Here is a 14,990-nt window from a genome sequence, read left to right as displayed (position 1 = left end):
AATTCCCAATCTGGCAGAGGTGGCAAACAAAAATTAACAATCCTGTGTAGTAAATACTGTGTAAAGGTACAAACGTCTGTGCATATGGGTCTGGGAGCACAGAAGTGGACTTCTTTTCCTATCCAAATTTATACTATACTGAGTTGACTCTTAAAGATGAATGAAAAAATTAGCAAGGCAAGAAAAAGGAGAGGAAAGCTTTTCTAGGTAGAGACAAAAGGGTGTATTTACAAAACTTCAATTTGTATAGGTCAAAACAATTAAATACTGATTTTTTCCCCATAGGTTCAAAGTAATGTGTAAGGGTGGCCACAGGCACCAGATTATAAGAGATTATATATTGTGGACTAAAAATACATATCCAGCTGTATTTCATGTTACAGAAATTAATGAGAGAAACCTGTTACACAGGAGTCTCAAAATCAAGCTGACATGGCAGAGGGGGAGAAATTTTGGATATTATAAGATTATTCATAACATGGTTTCTCATTTTTGGTGTCATTAATAAAGAGCTATATAATTAGTGGTATTGACACTAATGACTGCAGTGTTCCAAAGAAATGAGTTTCCTAAACAGCTTTTTTATTTTTTATTATTTTTTTTTTATTTTTTTTAAAGATTTTATTTATTTATTCGACAGAGATAGAGACAGCCAGCGAGAGAGGGAACACAAGTATGGGGAGTGGGAGAGGAAGAAGCAGGCTCACAGCGGAGGAGCCTGATGTGGGGCTCGATCCCACAACGCCGGGATCACGCCCCGAGCCGAAGGCAGCCGCTTAACCACTGTGCCACCCAGGCGCCCCTAAACAGCTTATTTTTTTAAAGCGAAACTCTAAAAATTCCCCTTCTGTATTTTTGATCACTACACACCATTCTTGTCTCAAATACACTATTGTAAACACAATTTAGCCTTTATTTAATGTTTTAATGTGAGCATCGGTTTTTGTTCTGTGCTTTATTGTTGCAGTTTGTTGTTATAGGGGTGTGAGGAACTATTTGAACCAACAGACTTGCTTAACTTTTATTCTTTGAATTTTTATGTTTCTGTCATTGATCACTTAAGGGCACCTAATGAGTCTAACCTGCTAAATTATTTTACATTCAGCTTTCTGGTTAGGAGACCAAGGGATGGAAAACAAGTGCCTGAGCTTTTACAAAAGTATACATGCTTGTTATATTTCTTTAATTTTGGGTTCTTAGATGAAAACTGAATACTTAAGGTTAATATTAAGTTGAGATAAGTTGTGTTTGTAAATTAAGAATTCTTTACCATTTTGTTAAATTCATATTTCTAACTCTTGAGTATTGGTAATTATCACTAATTTATGTATCTTTAATATTTGGGGGTAACCAAAAGGAATTAAATGGAATCTCTTAATTTGGAAATTTTATATAGAATCTACCAGATTAATGCATCCAAAACAAAGGCTGAAGTGCTCATTTTTTAATAAGGGCTAGGACAGGGTGCCTGGATGGCTCAGTCAGTTAGGAGTCCCAACGCTTGGGTCATGATCTCGGGGGTCATGGGATCGAGCCCCACGTTGGGCTCAGCGTGGAGTCTGCTTGGGATTCCTTCCCCCTCCCTCTTCCTCTGCTCCCCCCCTCACTTGTGCCCTCCCTCTAAAATAAGTGAATAAATAAAATCTTTTTAAAAAATAGGGACTAGGACAATTCACCATTAATTTATCAGATTTAAATTTAGATGTGTACAAATTACCTAGATCTAGGGAAACTGAGCTGTTTAGATATTACATCTACTTTCATTGGTTCTGTGTCCAACACAGTGCCTTGCTGCATTTTAGGTATCCATGATTCTTTAGTTATTGTAGTTTCCCCTGTGGAGCTCTTCATATTTTCTGGAAAACTTGAAACTTGCCTAATTGAATTTCCAGGATAAATTTTTCATTTTCCAGTTCACAGAGTCAGTGAAAATCCATTCTGATTCCCTTGATGTTTCTAATTTTTCAAATAATCAAAAGAACATGCAACACAAGTAAAAAAATACCTTCTACAGGTAACCTGTAATATATAAGCAGTCCCAAAGCAAATGGTAATGTAAAAACTTTGAAATATGTTATCCAGTCATGTCATTATCTCATTTAAATTTTTATACAAGTTGCTGTCTTTGTACAAATGCTAAAATATAGAACTGATACGTACTGATTAAACCTATTTAAACAGTATATTTTATTTATTCCTTGATATTCTATTAAAGATAACTGATATTCTTAATTTTCACTTATTATAAACAGTAACAAATGTTCAGTCTGATGCCGTTAAGGTACATAAGTTGTTTCTTCTCTAGAGTGAAGTCACCCTGCTGAGAAATGAAGTGGCACAGCTGAAACAGCTTCTTCTGGCTCATAAAGATTGCCCTGTAACCGCCATGCAGAAGAAATCTGGCTATCATAGTGAGTAATGTTTCATTACCTATAGCCTTAGGCTACATCAGTGAAATATTGCCAGAGCGAACCAAGTTACCATTAAAAAAAACCAGAGACTGCAGTTCTAATATTTAATATTAAATATCAGAACTTCTGCAAGGTTATTATGGAATGGGGAATATAGTTTTTAGAATTGAGTTTTTAAATTTTCCTATTTCTAGCTTTTTTCCTAGGGAAAAAAAAATAGGTTAATAATTTAAAATATACTGTAAGTACTGATGATATTTTATCTTTCCAGAGTAACATTTTGTCTTAGAATGACAGAGTGAAACACTATTTCTTTTTCAGCCCTCCATTCAGTAATTTTTTTTAAAATTAACTGTCTTCAGCTAACAATGTATAGTACCCATATACAGTATCAGATCCTTTTGTTCTTTATTAAACATCAGCATTGTGCAATTTTTATATTGTTGTGAATCTTTATATTTAGTCTTTTAGTCATAAAAATGCTAAAATAGAACACTAAATTATCTGCTTGTAAGTTTTCTCTTACATGTTTTCCCCAAAATGAGATTCTTCTCTTTTCAGCATTTTAGAGGTTAATTGTGCTTTTTCCTTCTTGTAATGTCCTTTTTTGATAAGATGCACAATATCGGAGCCAGCTGTTACTCTTGAATAAATGGCCAATTTTGTCCATCGTGCACAAATTCGTAACAAATAACAGAGCTGGGGATGCATTAGGCAACATTCATAATATATAACCCACAGCTTTCGTTTTTATGATTTAGTGATATTTCAGGATATTTGTAAATGTGAAGATTGTTTCAACCATATGTATCCACTTCATTTTAATTTGCCAGTGTCAGTAATTCAAAAGAAAGAAACATTTTGTATTGGATGCAAACAGTTCCTCAGGTGCTCACGATAAAACTTAATGGCCACCATCTTTACTTGTAGTCATTGTAAGCAGTTTCATCAGAATGGGCAATATTTTTTAATTTAAAAGATTCAGTAGATTTAGCAACTCTCTATTGTCATATATATTTAGAACATTGATTTTTGTCAGTTTTGAGCAAATAAATCTCAGTCCTTTGATATCTAGTCATTTTCACGGGATGGTGAAACACATTGTAGATTAAATTGGACCCATATAGAAATATGTTTGGGGTTTGTATTAACAATGATTGCTGCAGGGATGAGGCCATTATGGTTCCCATCTGACTTAACAACATAATTTCCTGTGGAAGCTACTGAGTTCAGCATTATGCATATATGATTTTCTTAACAAGAGAGCGCTCTTGAATTTTGATCGTTCAAAAAGAAATATACAAATGATTCTACAAAATTAGAAGGAAAATGAGTTTTTCAGTTATATCCAACTAAAAATTTATCTCATCTGCAATTTTTTAATCTTAGATAATCTCTTGGATAATCCCAACAGTTTTATCACTATAATCAAGGCAGCATGGGCTCAGCAAAGGCAAGCCAATTTTTCATTTTAAGCAATAATTTATTAAGATGTTTTTATAAAGATTATAGATATAAGGGTTTATATGCCGTATATACCCTTAAATAAACTGAAAGTCTAGATTAGTAAATTTTTGGGGAATACGTATTATGCCAGGTTGTATAGACTGTAAGAAATGAATAAGACATTTTTGATGTTTGGAGTTATTCCTGCCTTTTTTTCTGTCTCGGCATCTATATAGTCAAATAGACTGAAGTAAAAATTTAGTTTTAGCATAAAATTAGTTCTCTTCAACTCTTGGGAGATAATTGGGTTTTGTAGAAATTTTAAAGTAATTTCTCTTTTCAAACTTGAAGTCTTAGGAAAAAACGTGACTTCTCTGTTTAGTAGTCAAGGTAGATAGACTGACTAAGTGAATATTTAAATCTTAGAGAAAATGGGGGGAAATTCACAGATCTCTAACACTGTTCATGTTGTAGCACACAGCTATTGCTAATGGTGGCGAATTGGAATAGTTAACACTATTTGTTTCACAAACATTTGTGAAATTAAAGTTTAATAGAAATTAAGGAATATTACAGAATCTTTCAGGTAAAGGTGACAGTATAAAAGCACATACATAGGGTCTCAGTTCTAAGGCTCAAAGTCCCTACCTTGTAGGATGGGAACCCCTGACGTGGGAAAACCCTGACAATTGGGGTCACATTAACAATCAAATAGTATAAAACATGAATGAAAATATGAATACATTTTAAATGTTTGGATTCTATGAAGAGTAAAGCACAAGAGTGATCTTATTACCATTAATTCATATTTTTGCTGGATCTCTGGGCACAATTAAAATGATGTTTCACTTGTTTCTATAATCTTAATTGGGAAGGAAAGCTTCTGGGGCCCTACATGTGATTGAGAGCTTATATATGTATATTTTTTTAATGATTTTATTTATTTATTTATTTGACAGAGACAGCCAGCGAGAGAGGGAACACAAGCAGGGGGAGTGGGGGAGGAAGAAGCAGGCTCCTAGCGGAGGAGCCTGATGTGGGGCTCGATCCCAGAACACTGGGATCACGCCCTGAGCCAAAGGCAGACGCTTAACGACTGTGCCACCCAGGCGCCCCGAGAGCTTATATATTCATTCGTGAAAATATGTGTGAACATAGGTAGAAAACTTCATAGTGTGAATTGTCAAACAGCTGGGGGTTTTGTAGCTTTAGGGCTGCAAATGGCTCTTGGAGTAGAGTAAGATCTCGTATCTTTTTAGTGCTTATGATTATACTAATGATTTTTCTCTCCTCACCTTCTAGAAGTGGACATAGGTACAGGTATATTACATAAAGTTATTTTATATACATAAAATTTATAATTATGTCATTTATAAGTGAGTACCTGATGCTTTGTACAGCCTAAGGATTTGCTTTACCGAATTCTGAAAGTCTGGAGAGAGACACCTGTCCTTACAATTTACTGTTTCATTTTGAGTCCTTGCCTCCACTATATATTTACATTTCCTTATACCCCTCATCACAGATCAGCCTCTTTATTTTTGAAAGCTGGTGTATCCCTAGAACTTAACATTGAGAGAAAGGTCAATTTGTTTCCTGTTGAAGAAGAGTGGTGAAATAGAACTTTTTAGCGTTCTTTTTCAGTTAAAGTATCATTGCCAGGGTTTGGGTTTCTTTGAACCACATAACTGTTGTATTGGCTGTTCAACTGAATTATAAATATTTTGTAACATTTGTTATTGCTTCATCAGAAAAGTATCTTTTCTGCTTTATAAAATTTTAAAAGGATTATTGATTGTGATTTTTTCATTGTATCTTGAGGTGAGATTTTTATCTTGAGGTGTCATTTTTGCATTTATAGTGGATTTATAGAGAAAATGGATTCTAATTGATGGATTTTAAAAACTGCTTTACAAAAATGCATGGATTTGAGGCAAACTTGCCAAAATTCTGTAAGTACTATATTTCAGAAAACTCTCAAAATGAGGAATCTTACTTGAACTGAAATCAAGCTGACCAGGTTTCTCCCCCTCCGTCTTCTGCATCACAAGTTATGGGATAAGTCCTGTTTCATAGGGTCCATGGTCTTTTAATAACTGAGTTTCAGAATAGGCACCTGGCCATTAGTAAGCAGGTCATTATGCATTGTCAGATTTGATGGAAAGCCTGCTTGTTACTTTTAAGCACTAAATAAAAATTATTTTAATGCCAGGTGAAAAGTACAAAAGAATACATCCAGCATGATACTGTTTTCAGGATGTTCAAAGATAAACAAAGCTAAATAATATTATACAGGGATACATACCTATTTGGTAAAGCTTCAAACAGAAAACAAGGGAATGGTTAAAGAACCATCGGAGTGGTGATTACCTTTAATGAGAAGAAGAGGATCCTCCAGGAAGCATCGTTATTGGCAGTGTTCTCTTAAGTTTGGGACTGGGTTCACATTATGGGTTCATGTTATCATTGTATCTCATAAGTTACATACACTATGACTGCTTGTGTTTTGTGCATATAAAATTTTTCACTAAATGAAATTACTGGATTCTGTCCTTTTAAAATGAGAAAGGCATAGGAGATTCATTGTTCAAGCCTGAAAAAGTTGGTAGCTTTTCATAAATACTTAGAAAGCCCCTTTCTGAATATCTTTTCCATTGCAGTGTCTGGAGTTTTATATAATTTTTTATTTGAAGCCCAATTAATTCATGCAGCTATAACAGCTTGTGGCATTTAGATTCTAAATATTGCTTATTCTCATGTGGATGCCTCATCAGAATCAGGTGTTGTAATCACCCATTGCTGCAGTAGATGGAAAGTCAGCCAGAATAAATATAGTTCTGTAGAATGAGGAGGGAATAATTTGAAAATGTAATTTGTATGTAAGAATTCATTTTGTTTATGCATGTGGTTATACATTTTTTTTGATCTTTTAATGAGAATGGCATGTAGGCAAACAGACTGGTTTCGTTAAATGTGTTACTTGTACTTGATAAGTGTTTGATTATATCTGTAAAAGTCTATCTCCCAAATTCCTACCTGATTTTCTTAACGCTATTCAGTTCTGTTCTGTGAGGCACTGGCCACACAGATGCCTCTCCGTGCCTGGTTGTGTACCTTCATTTGATCTGTTGTGGTGAAACTGCCTACTTCTGACTTACAGCCACCTTTCACTTACCCAGGCCCGTCATACCAACTTAGCTCAATAACCAACTTGGTAAAAGCTGAACTTTTCACTCTGTATACTGACAAACGACTGACACATTCTTACAGATGTTTTTAAGAAACAGTAACTTTTCTTTTTTCCACTCAGCTGCCGACAAAGATGATAGTTCAGAAGACCTGTCAGTGCCAAGTAGTCCACATACGGAAGCTATACAGCATAGTTCTGTCAGCACATCCAATGGAGTCAGTTCGACCTCCAAGGCCGAGGCTGTGGCCACCTCGGTGCTCGCGCAGATGGCGGACCAGAGTACAGAGCCTGCGCTTTCGCAGATTGTTATGGCTCCTGCCTCCCAGTCACAGCCCTCAGGAAGTTGATTAAAAACCTGCAGTGCGGCAGTTTTAGATACTCATTAGTGACTTCAAAGGGAAATCAAGGAAAGACCAGTTTCCATTTATGCGAAATCTGTGGTTGTAAATTTTTTTTTTTTTTTTTTTACTTGAAATTAGATTTGGCTCTAAAGTTGGTGTAGCAGCAGTTGATGATCAGACTGAACAACAGTTTTTAGTCTCTGGAAAAAGACTGATTTTGCTTTTTTTTATAAATATTGTTAGATTTATTAATTTTCTGTGCTCAATGTGTAAATTGTATTATAATTCATTATGGTTTATTTCACTTTTAATTTGGTGGTGTTTTAATAAATGGGGGTGTTACTGAATCTCTTCCCACTTCCATTTCTTTTGACCACCTCTTAATCCTCAACTGTGATGGTAGTATTGTTTATCATTTATACCAAAGTTCTGCATAGTCCCTGTTGACTTTGTAATGTTAACAAGGTCATGAAGCACTAGCAAGAGAAAGATAGAGATTTGCTTTTAATCTTTTTTGCCTTTTATTTTGCACATTATGCAAAAGGAAAAACAGTGGAGAACACTTTTTAAGTGAGTGAAACATGATAAGAGACATACGATGCTTTTATGCACACTCTGAAACTAAATCAAGATCATTAATCGTGTGTTTTCTTTAAGATTTTGAGTAGACATGAATTTTGGAATCCTTTATCATTTCAAAATGACTATTTTTCAAGTCTTAAATGCAGTATTTTAAACCCTATGTTTTGAGGCTATTAAAATACAAAATTATATAATCTGCGATACAGGGTTATCCAGTATCTTAATTTTTTGAAATTAGGTTTTGGTTTTGGTTTTTTTGCAGATTTCAGGTTACAAACTGAGAAGTTTATGCATAATCAAGTATGGTATGGTTGCCAGAAAAAGCCTAAAAATTACTTAGAAAACTTAAGACTGTTTACCCCCATTGTCTTGTACTTGCAAGCTAACTTGTACTTATTCTTGTGAAAGCACTGTCATCTTTTAGTAGCAAATTTTGATAACGTTTCTCGTGGGAAAAAAATCAGTATCTATCTTTAGAACAATGTAATTATAACGTGGGAAGCAAGAATGGAGGAGAGAGAGAGAGAGAGAGTGTGTGTGTGTGTGTGTGTTTCTTTCAATAGTTTATGCCAGCAGTCTTTGCTTGAATGTTTAACGATGCCTTCAGTGTGATGCTGGCCAATAGATGATTGCAATTTAAAATGTCATTACTGTGCAGGCTTGGATAACTAACATTCCATGATGTAGTTTGTTTCTGATGAGATGATTGTAGGTACACTTTTCTCATTATCCAATCATCTGTGGGATACTGAGTTTTCTAATGTGCCATTATCTATTTTTATTCTGCAGTTATGTTCAAAATACAGTACAATATTTTAAAATAGAACTAAATTGTTAAAAATAAAGTAGTAGATGTGTGTAAGAAAACTTTGTAAGATAGTTATGAGTCCTACCCAGTAGCAACTTCTGGCTTTCAAGCAGGATTCCATTATGTAAATATCTGTAATGCATTTATAGTAAGTCGTGTAGTTTGTTCTGCATCTATACTGCACTATTTACGAACGTCTCAGTGCCATCTCCTAATGAGACTGACATTTAAAAAACCTATGTCGAATATCCTTGATAATTCAAGGAAATATCCCACCTGCCTAAGTTCCAAACTGGGAAACATTCAAATTATACAAATGACATTTCAGGACTTTTTAGGTATGAAGATAATAGGATTTTTATTGTTTGGCTTATTAAAAGTGAGCATTTTTAGTTGATAATTCTACTTCTAAATTTTTTTTTATTTTTAACGGATTTTATAATTTTAAAGTAATGAATTTCTAATCGTGACTTTGCCATAGTTATACTAAGGAGTTGATCTCAAAGGCACAAAACATGAATTCTGCAAGAAGGCTATTTTTTATTGTAGTTCAAATGGGTTAGGAAAAGCCTCAATTTTTTCACTCTCCTAAGTCCTTCAGTACATTTTTCTCTTATTATTTATGCAAGTTAAAGTTTTTTGGTAACAGGAATTCTTGCAACTGTAAAATAAAACTACATAGATGTAAGAAGTCATGTAAACGGTTAATGAACTTACCAAGGTTAGCAAAACTTTCATTGTAAATCAGTCTGTACTCAGCAAATAAAAATCATTATTAGTTGTATAAACACAAACTCCATTTTGACTTTGAGGATGTCACACTACTTCTGTACCTAGCATTTTGAGTCCTTATATTTGCAATGTTACACAAACTGTACTACTTTCTTTTATGTGCAGTTTGCATGAGTAAACCATCAGAGAATAAATTCTATCTTTAAATTATGTTCATAATTTGCTTGTCCTTACCTATCTTTCATAAAGTAACATCACCTGATAATGTCATGGGTTGTTTTTTTTTTTTTTTTTTCCTTCAGGATGTTTATTACCTGAGAAGAACCAGGTAGTCTTTCTGTTTATGTGATAAAATTCATTCCTTCTCAGAGACTTCAGCTGCAGGGTGCTCAGGCCTTATTCTTCCCTGCATTCATTAAACCCCATTCATATACAGTGTTCCCCAGCCTAGAACATTCCCTCAACTACAGCCACACACAGATCCACCAGCCTTTGGCATCTCTTGGCGACTGCCTAACAAAACGTCTTAAACATAATATGTCCAACATTGTGTGTCAACTATAGTTCAGTATGACATGTCCAGCACTGATTCTTCATCATCGCCCACCTTCTCTTCAAGTGTGCTTCTCCAGCAGTCTTTCAGAGGGCACTGATGACAGCCCCATTCTTCCAGTTGCGTAAGCCGGGACAACTCTGTTACCATCCTTGATTCCTCTTTTTTCACAGCCCACCTCCAAACTATCAGGAAGCACTATTGGCTTTTCCTTCAGAACAATCAAGAATTCAACCACTTCTCACCCTGTACAGTGCTGTCATCCTGATCCATGTCCTCATTTTTTCTCACCCAGGTTACTGTATTTGCCTTGTAACCGTCTCCTTGCTTCCACCCTGCCCACGGTAGCCCATCCTCAGTACAATGGCTAAGAGTAGTGCTTTCCAAATGTGAATCACCTTGTAGCACTTCTCTACTCCAAATCCTGGAGCCCACTCCTCATTGCACTCAGAGCTGGAGTCCATAAAGTGGCCTGCAAGATGATTTGCTCCCCCACTCCCATGCTGTTATATCTCTGAATGCATGTACAACTTTGTTTTATTCAGTGAATGAGTGCTTAACTAGGTGTGTCGGTCATTATTCTGGACACTTGGAATACACCAGTAGCCCAATCACAAAAGTCTCTGCCTTTGTGGAGCTACATTCTAAAGAGGGTGGGCAGGAAAGTATTGGGGAAAAACAACCTACTAAATACATTGTATATTATGTTAGAAGTGGTCAGGACTAACTGTTGAAGAAACAGAGGCTAGAGAGCATGTGAAGTGATGTTTCAGTCTTCTCTTTCAGATTGAGCCAATCTGAAGAGATGCAAAAGATCACATAGCCAAATTTTACATTATTAAGGTACGCGTTCTAACGAACGTACTTAATCTGGATTACATGATTATAGATAAAAGATTTCATGAATACAAGCTGATGTACTCCTCTAACAAAATTTGATGAAATATTAAAAAGTCAAACTCATGTTGCCATTGATTTGTTTCCGAGGACAGGAAAATCATCTTGTCTCTGGCGTGTACTTAATGTTAAATGTAGTTTTATTCTACATCTCAGGCTATGTAGCGATTAATGCTTGACACTAAGAATTTACTTGTGAGATTATAACTGTGGGAGAATCCTGTTTACTCTTAGGCCTTCATTTATGTAAATATACACATGCACAGTTACACAGAAAAAAATGCCTAGACACAGTTATCAAAGCAATTAGTTCTAAAAGACATTTAGAAGAAAAACATTTTAAATCTGACATTTCTAGATTATCTTGACCATAGGATAATGGTTACTTTTGAAGGAAAGTTATACCATTTTTGTCTGGTGGTGTTATGAAAAATCATTTCTTTAAACTATTAATAAAAATTTATTCCCTAATTGTCACATGATTTAAAAAAAAGTACAGGTCTTTCCAGACTACAATAGAGTTGCCATAGAAAAAGAACAATCAGTAAAAAATGTTTCAAAACTAGAGGATTTATTAATTCTGAAATAACAAAGGCCATGTGACATTGGAAGCTACAATAAAAGAGAAAATATGCATAGTTTGATTCTGTTGTAGCAGTGTTGTAAAATTATCAAATATGTCACGGCACTCTAAAAGGATTTTGTTGTTCAACAACGGTCCAGTGAGTTTCATCTTTTTTCTTCAGATATACATGAAAATTTTTCCAATGGCTTTCTGAGAAAAGGAAGTCTTCTTGATAAACCCTGGTCATGGTCACAATGTCTTCCCTTGCCTCTTTATTTTGCATTAAATTTTACATTTAAGACCATTCCTCGAGCTAGAATTTGTTTAACAAAATAGTTGCTGTGGCTTTATCATGCATTACCTCAATTATTTGAGATAGTATTTGAGTCTGAATCCCATTTTTAACTGTCAGTTATGTCAAAGGTTGGTTTACTTTATTCAGTTATATTAGATTTCGCTTTCTGTGAAAGTAGACTCCCCCCCACCACCACCAAAAAAAGAATGTTCTCCCAAAAGAGGACCTTTTAAAATTATTTTTGCTAATTGTTTAAAAGCATGTAAATTAGGAAGAGATGCAGTTTTCTATAGCCTGACACAAAAATTAAGCAATAATTATTTAATGGGGTTTACGTAGCAGAATTTGAGTTGTCTATTGTAAGTTTCTCAGAATTGGGAACAAATGCATTGTTTATGAGGAAATAAAATTTGTCAGTACATTTATCTTCAAAAGTAAACCCTTTTGCATTATCCATTATTACTGTATTGTTTTTTTTCTACCAATAAATTTTTAAAATTTAAACATGTAATTTAAACATGTAGCTAAAGTTCCTCTGTCCATTTTGGGAATTGTGCTGGTTAAAATTGTCAGAGGGTCTAATTAAATAACATCAGTGAAAAAGGTAATATAACTATCCTAGCATTAATTAATTTGGACATTTAAAAAATCAGATAGGGGCGCCTGGGTGGCACAGCGGTTAAGCGTCTGCCTTCGGCTCAGGGCGTGATCCCGGCGTTATGGGATCGAGCCCCACATCAGGCTCCTCTGCTGTGAGCCTGCTTCTTCCTCTCCCGCTCCTCCTGCTTGTGTTCCCTCTCTCGCTGGCTGTCTCTATCTCTGTCGAATAAATAAATAAAATCTTTAAAAAAAAAATAAAAAAAAATGAAAAATCAGATAATTATTGACTTTCCCCAACTGCTAAATTTTTAGGGAAGTACTTTTACATCTCAATTTATTCAGCTCAGCCAGTGGTTTCTGAGATGACTTCTAGCACCATGAGGCAATCCACTAAAGCGTAAATATCCTTATCAATAGCTTGTTAACATATTATAAGCAAAGCTCGATAAAGATCTTTTCCATGACATTAAAGGTAAATAAAACTGGCTGCAATTCTTTTTTATGGACTAGAGGGTATTGTGACAAAGCAACATTAGATAACAATTTTGAAGATATGTTTCCAGTATCATTTTCATTAATTGTCCTATTTATCCGTAGATGCTGTACGAGTGCCTCGAAAGTAGTGTGCTGTTGTTGAAAATAACATTGCTCTATATGAATTTGCGTAAAAGACATCTGTATACCTGTTACAACTAGTAGTCTAGATTATGAGGCCCTTAAAGTTGATTGGAACTACAAAACCTAGCAAACCGTTGACTTTTAGAAAAGGGACATTAGGAAAGTGGTTTAAGGAACAGACAATAATAGGAAGGCTGGCCCAAATGGAAACCAGCTACCAAGTTGCAGTAATTCAGGCATGAGTTGTAATAAGAACTAGGGAAGGAGGGCCAATAAGTAGCAAAAGGAATAGATGTAAGAATATATTTTGCAAGAAACACCTATAGAATGTATAGACTAAAAGGGAGATGATGAAAAGCAAAGAAAGAAGATTTCATTTTTCAGGCTTGAAAGACAGGAATGGTAGTATCACTTATAAGAATAAGTAAGTTGGGAAAGGGAGCTAATTTGGGAAGGACAGGTGTTTAGTATTTTGAAGATGAAATGTCCAGACTCCACCGAAAAACTACTAGAAGTGATGAATGAGTTCAGTAAGGTCACAGGATACAAAATCAACATACAGAAATCTGTTGCATTTCTATACACTAATAATGAAGTAGCCGAAATAGAAATTAAGAAGAACAATTCCATTTCTAATTGCACCAAAAAGAATAAAGTACCTAGGAATAAACTTAACCAAGGAGGTGAAAGACCTGTACTCTGGAAACTATAAAACATCAGTGAAAGTAATTGAAGATGACACAAACAAATGGAAAGATACTTCATGCTTATGGATTGGGAGAATAAATACTATTAGCATACTGCCCAAAACAATCTATAGCTCTAATGCAGTCCCTATCAAAATACGGATAGCATTGTTCACAGAGCTAGAACAAATAATACTAAAATTTATATAGGAACACAAAAGACCCCAAATAGCCAAAGCAATCTTGAAAAAGGACAAAACTGGAAGTATCACTCCCTCAGATTTCAAGAAATACTACAAGGCTATAGTAATCAAAACAATATGGTACTGGTACAAAAATAGACACATAGGTCAAACAGGACAGATTAGAGAGCCCAGAAATAAATTCACAATTATATGGTTAACAACAAAAGAGGCAAGAATATACAGTGGGGAAAAGATGGTCTCTTCGAATGGTATTTGGAAAATTGAATAGCTACCTACAAAAAAAAAAGAAACGACCACTTTCTTACATGAAACACAAAAACTCAAAATGGGTTAAAGCCCTAAATGAGAGACCTTAAACCATAAAAAATCCTAGAAGAGTGCATAGGCAGTAATTTCTCTGACATCAGCCATAGCAACATTTTTCTAGGTATGTCTTCTAAGGCAAGGAAAAATAAACTATTGGGACTACATCAAAATTAAAAAGCTGCACAGCAAAGGAAACTATCAACAAAACAAAAAGACAACCTACTGAATGGGAGAAGATATTTGCAACTGACATATCCAATAAGGGATTACTATCAAAAATATGTAAAGAACTTAACGCCCAAAAAGCAAATAATCCAGTTAAAAAAACAGGCAGAAGACGTGAACAGACATTTCACCAAAGAAGACAGACAGATGCCCAACAGACACATGAGAAGACGCTCAATATCACTCATCTTCAGGGAAATACACATCAAAACCACAATGAGATGTCACCTCACACCTGTCAGAATCAAAACCACAAGAATCGAAACAAGTGTTGGCAAGGATGTGGAGGAAAAGGAACCCAAATTTTGCACTGTTGTGGGAATGCAAACTGGTGCAGCTACTGTGGAAAACAGTGTGGAGTTTCCTCAAAGAGTTAAAAATAGAAATACCATATGATCTGGTAATTCCACTACTGGATACATACCCAGGGAATACTAAAACACTAATTCAAAAAGATATATGCATCCCAGTGTGTTTATTGCAGCATAATTTACAATAGTCAAGTCACGGAAGCAACCCAAATCCATTG

At 35.0% G+C, this 14,990-nt stretch overlaps 1 protein-coding gene across 6 annotated transcripts in view; it reads left to right on the top strand.

The window, feature by feature from the left end:
• The window catches only part of ATF2 (activating transcription factor 2), a 78,979-nt gene extending 69,259 nt beyond the window's left edge, over positions 1 to 9,720 (top strand). For all 6 annotated transcript variants that reach the window (XM_034654764.1, XM_011226217.3, XM_034654765.1 and 3 more), the window contains 2 exons: positions 2,306 to 2,411; positions 7,168 to 9,720. In XM_034654764.1, coding sequence (XP_034510655.1) covers positions 2,306 to 2,411; positions 7,168 to 7,394 — 333 coding nt within the window. In that variant the 3' untranslated portion in view covers positions 7,395 to 9,720. The remainder of the gene's footprint in view (positions 1 to 2,305; positions 2,412 to 7,167) is intronic.
• The last annotated feature ends 5,270 nt before the right edge of the window (positions 9,721 to 14,990 follow it).

This window comes from Ailuropoda melanoleuca, chromosome 2 (genome assembly GCF_002007445.2).
Source record: "Ailuropoda melanoleuca isolate Jingjing chromosome 2, ASM200744v2, whole genome shotgun sequence".
Lineage (NCBI taxonomy): Eukaryota > Metazoa > Chordata > Mammalia > Carnivora > Ursidae > Ailuropoda > Ailuropoda melanoleuca.
The sequence above is the reverse complement of the archived record's forward strand: the minus strand, read 5'-3'. Positions and strand labels throughout refer to the sequence as shown.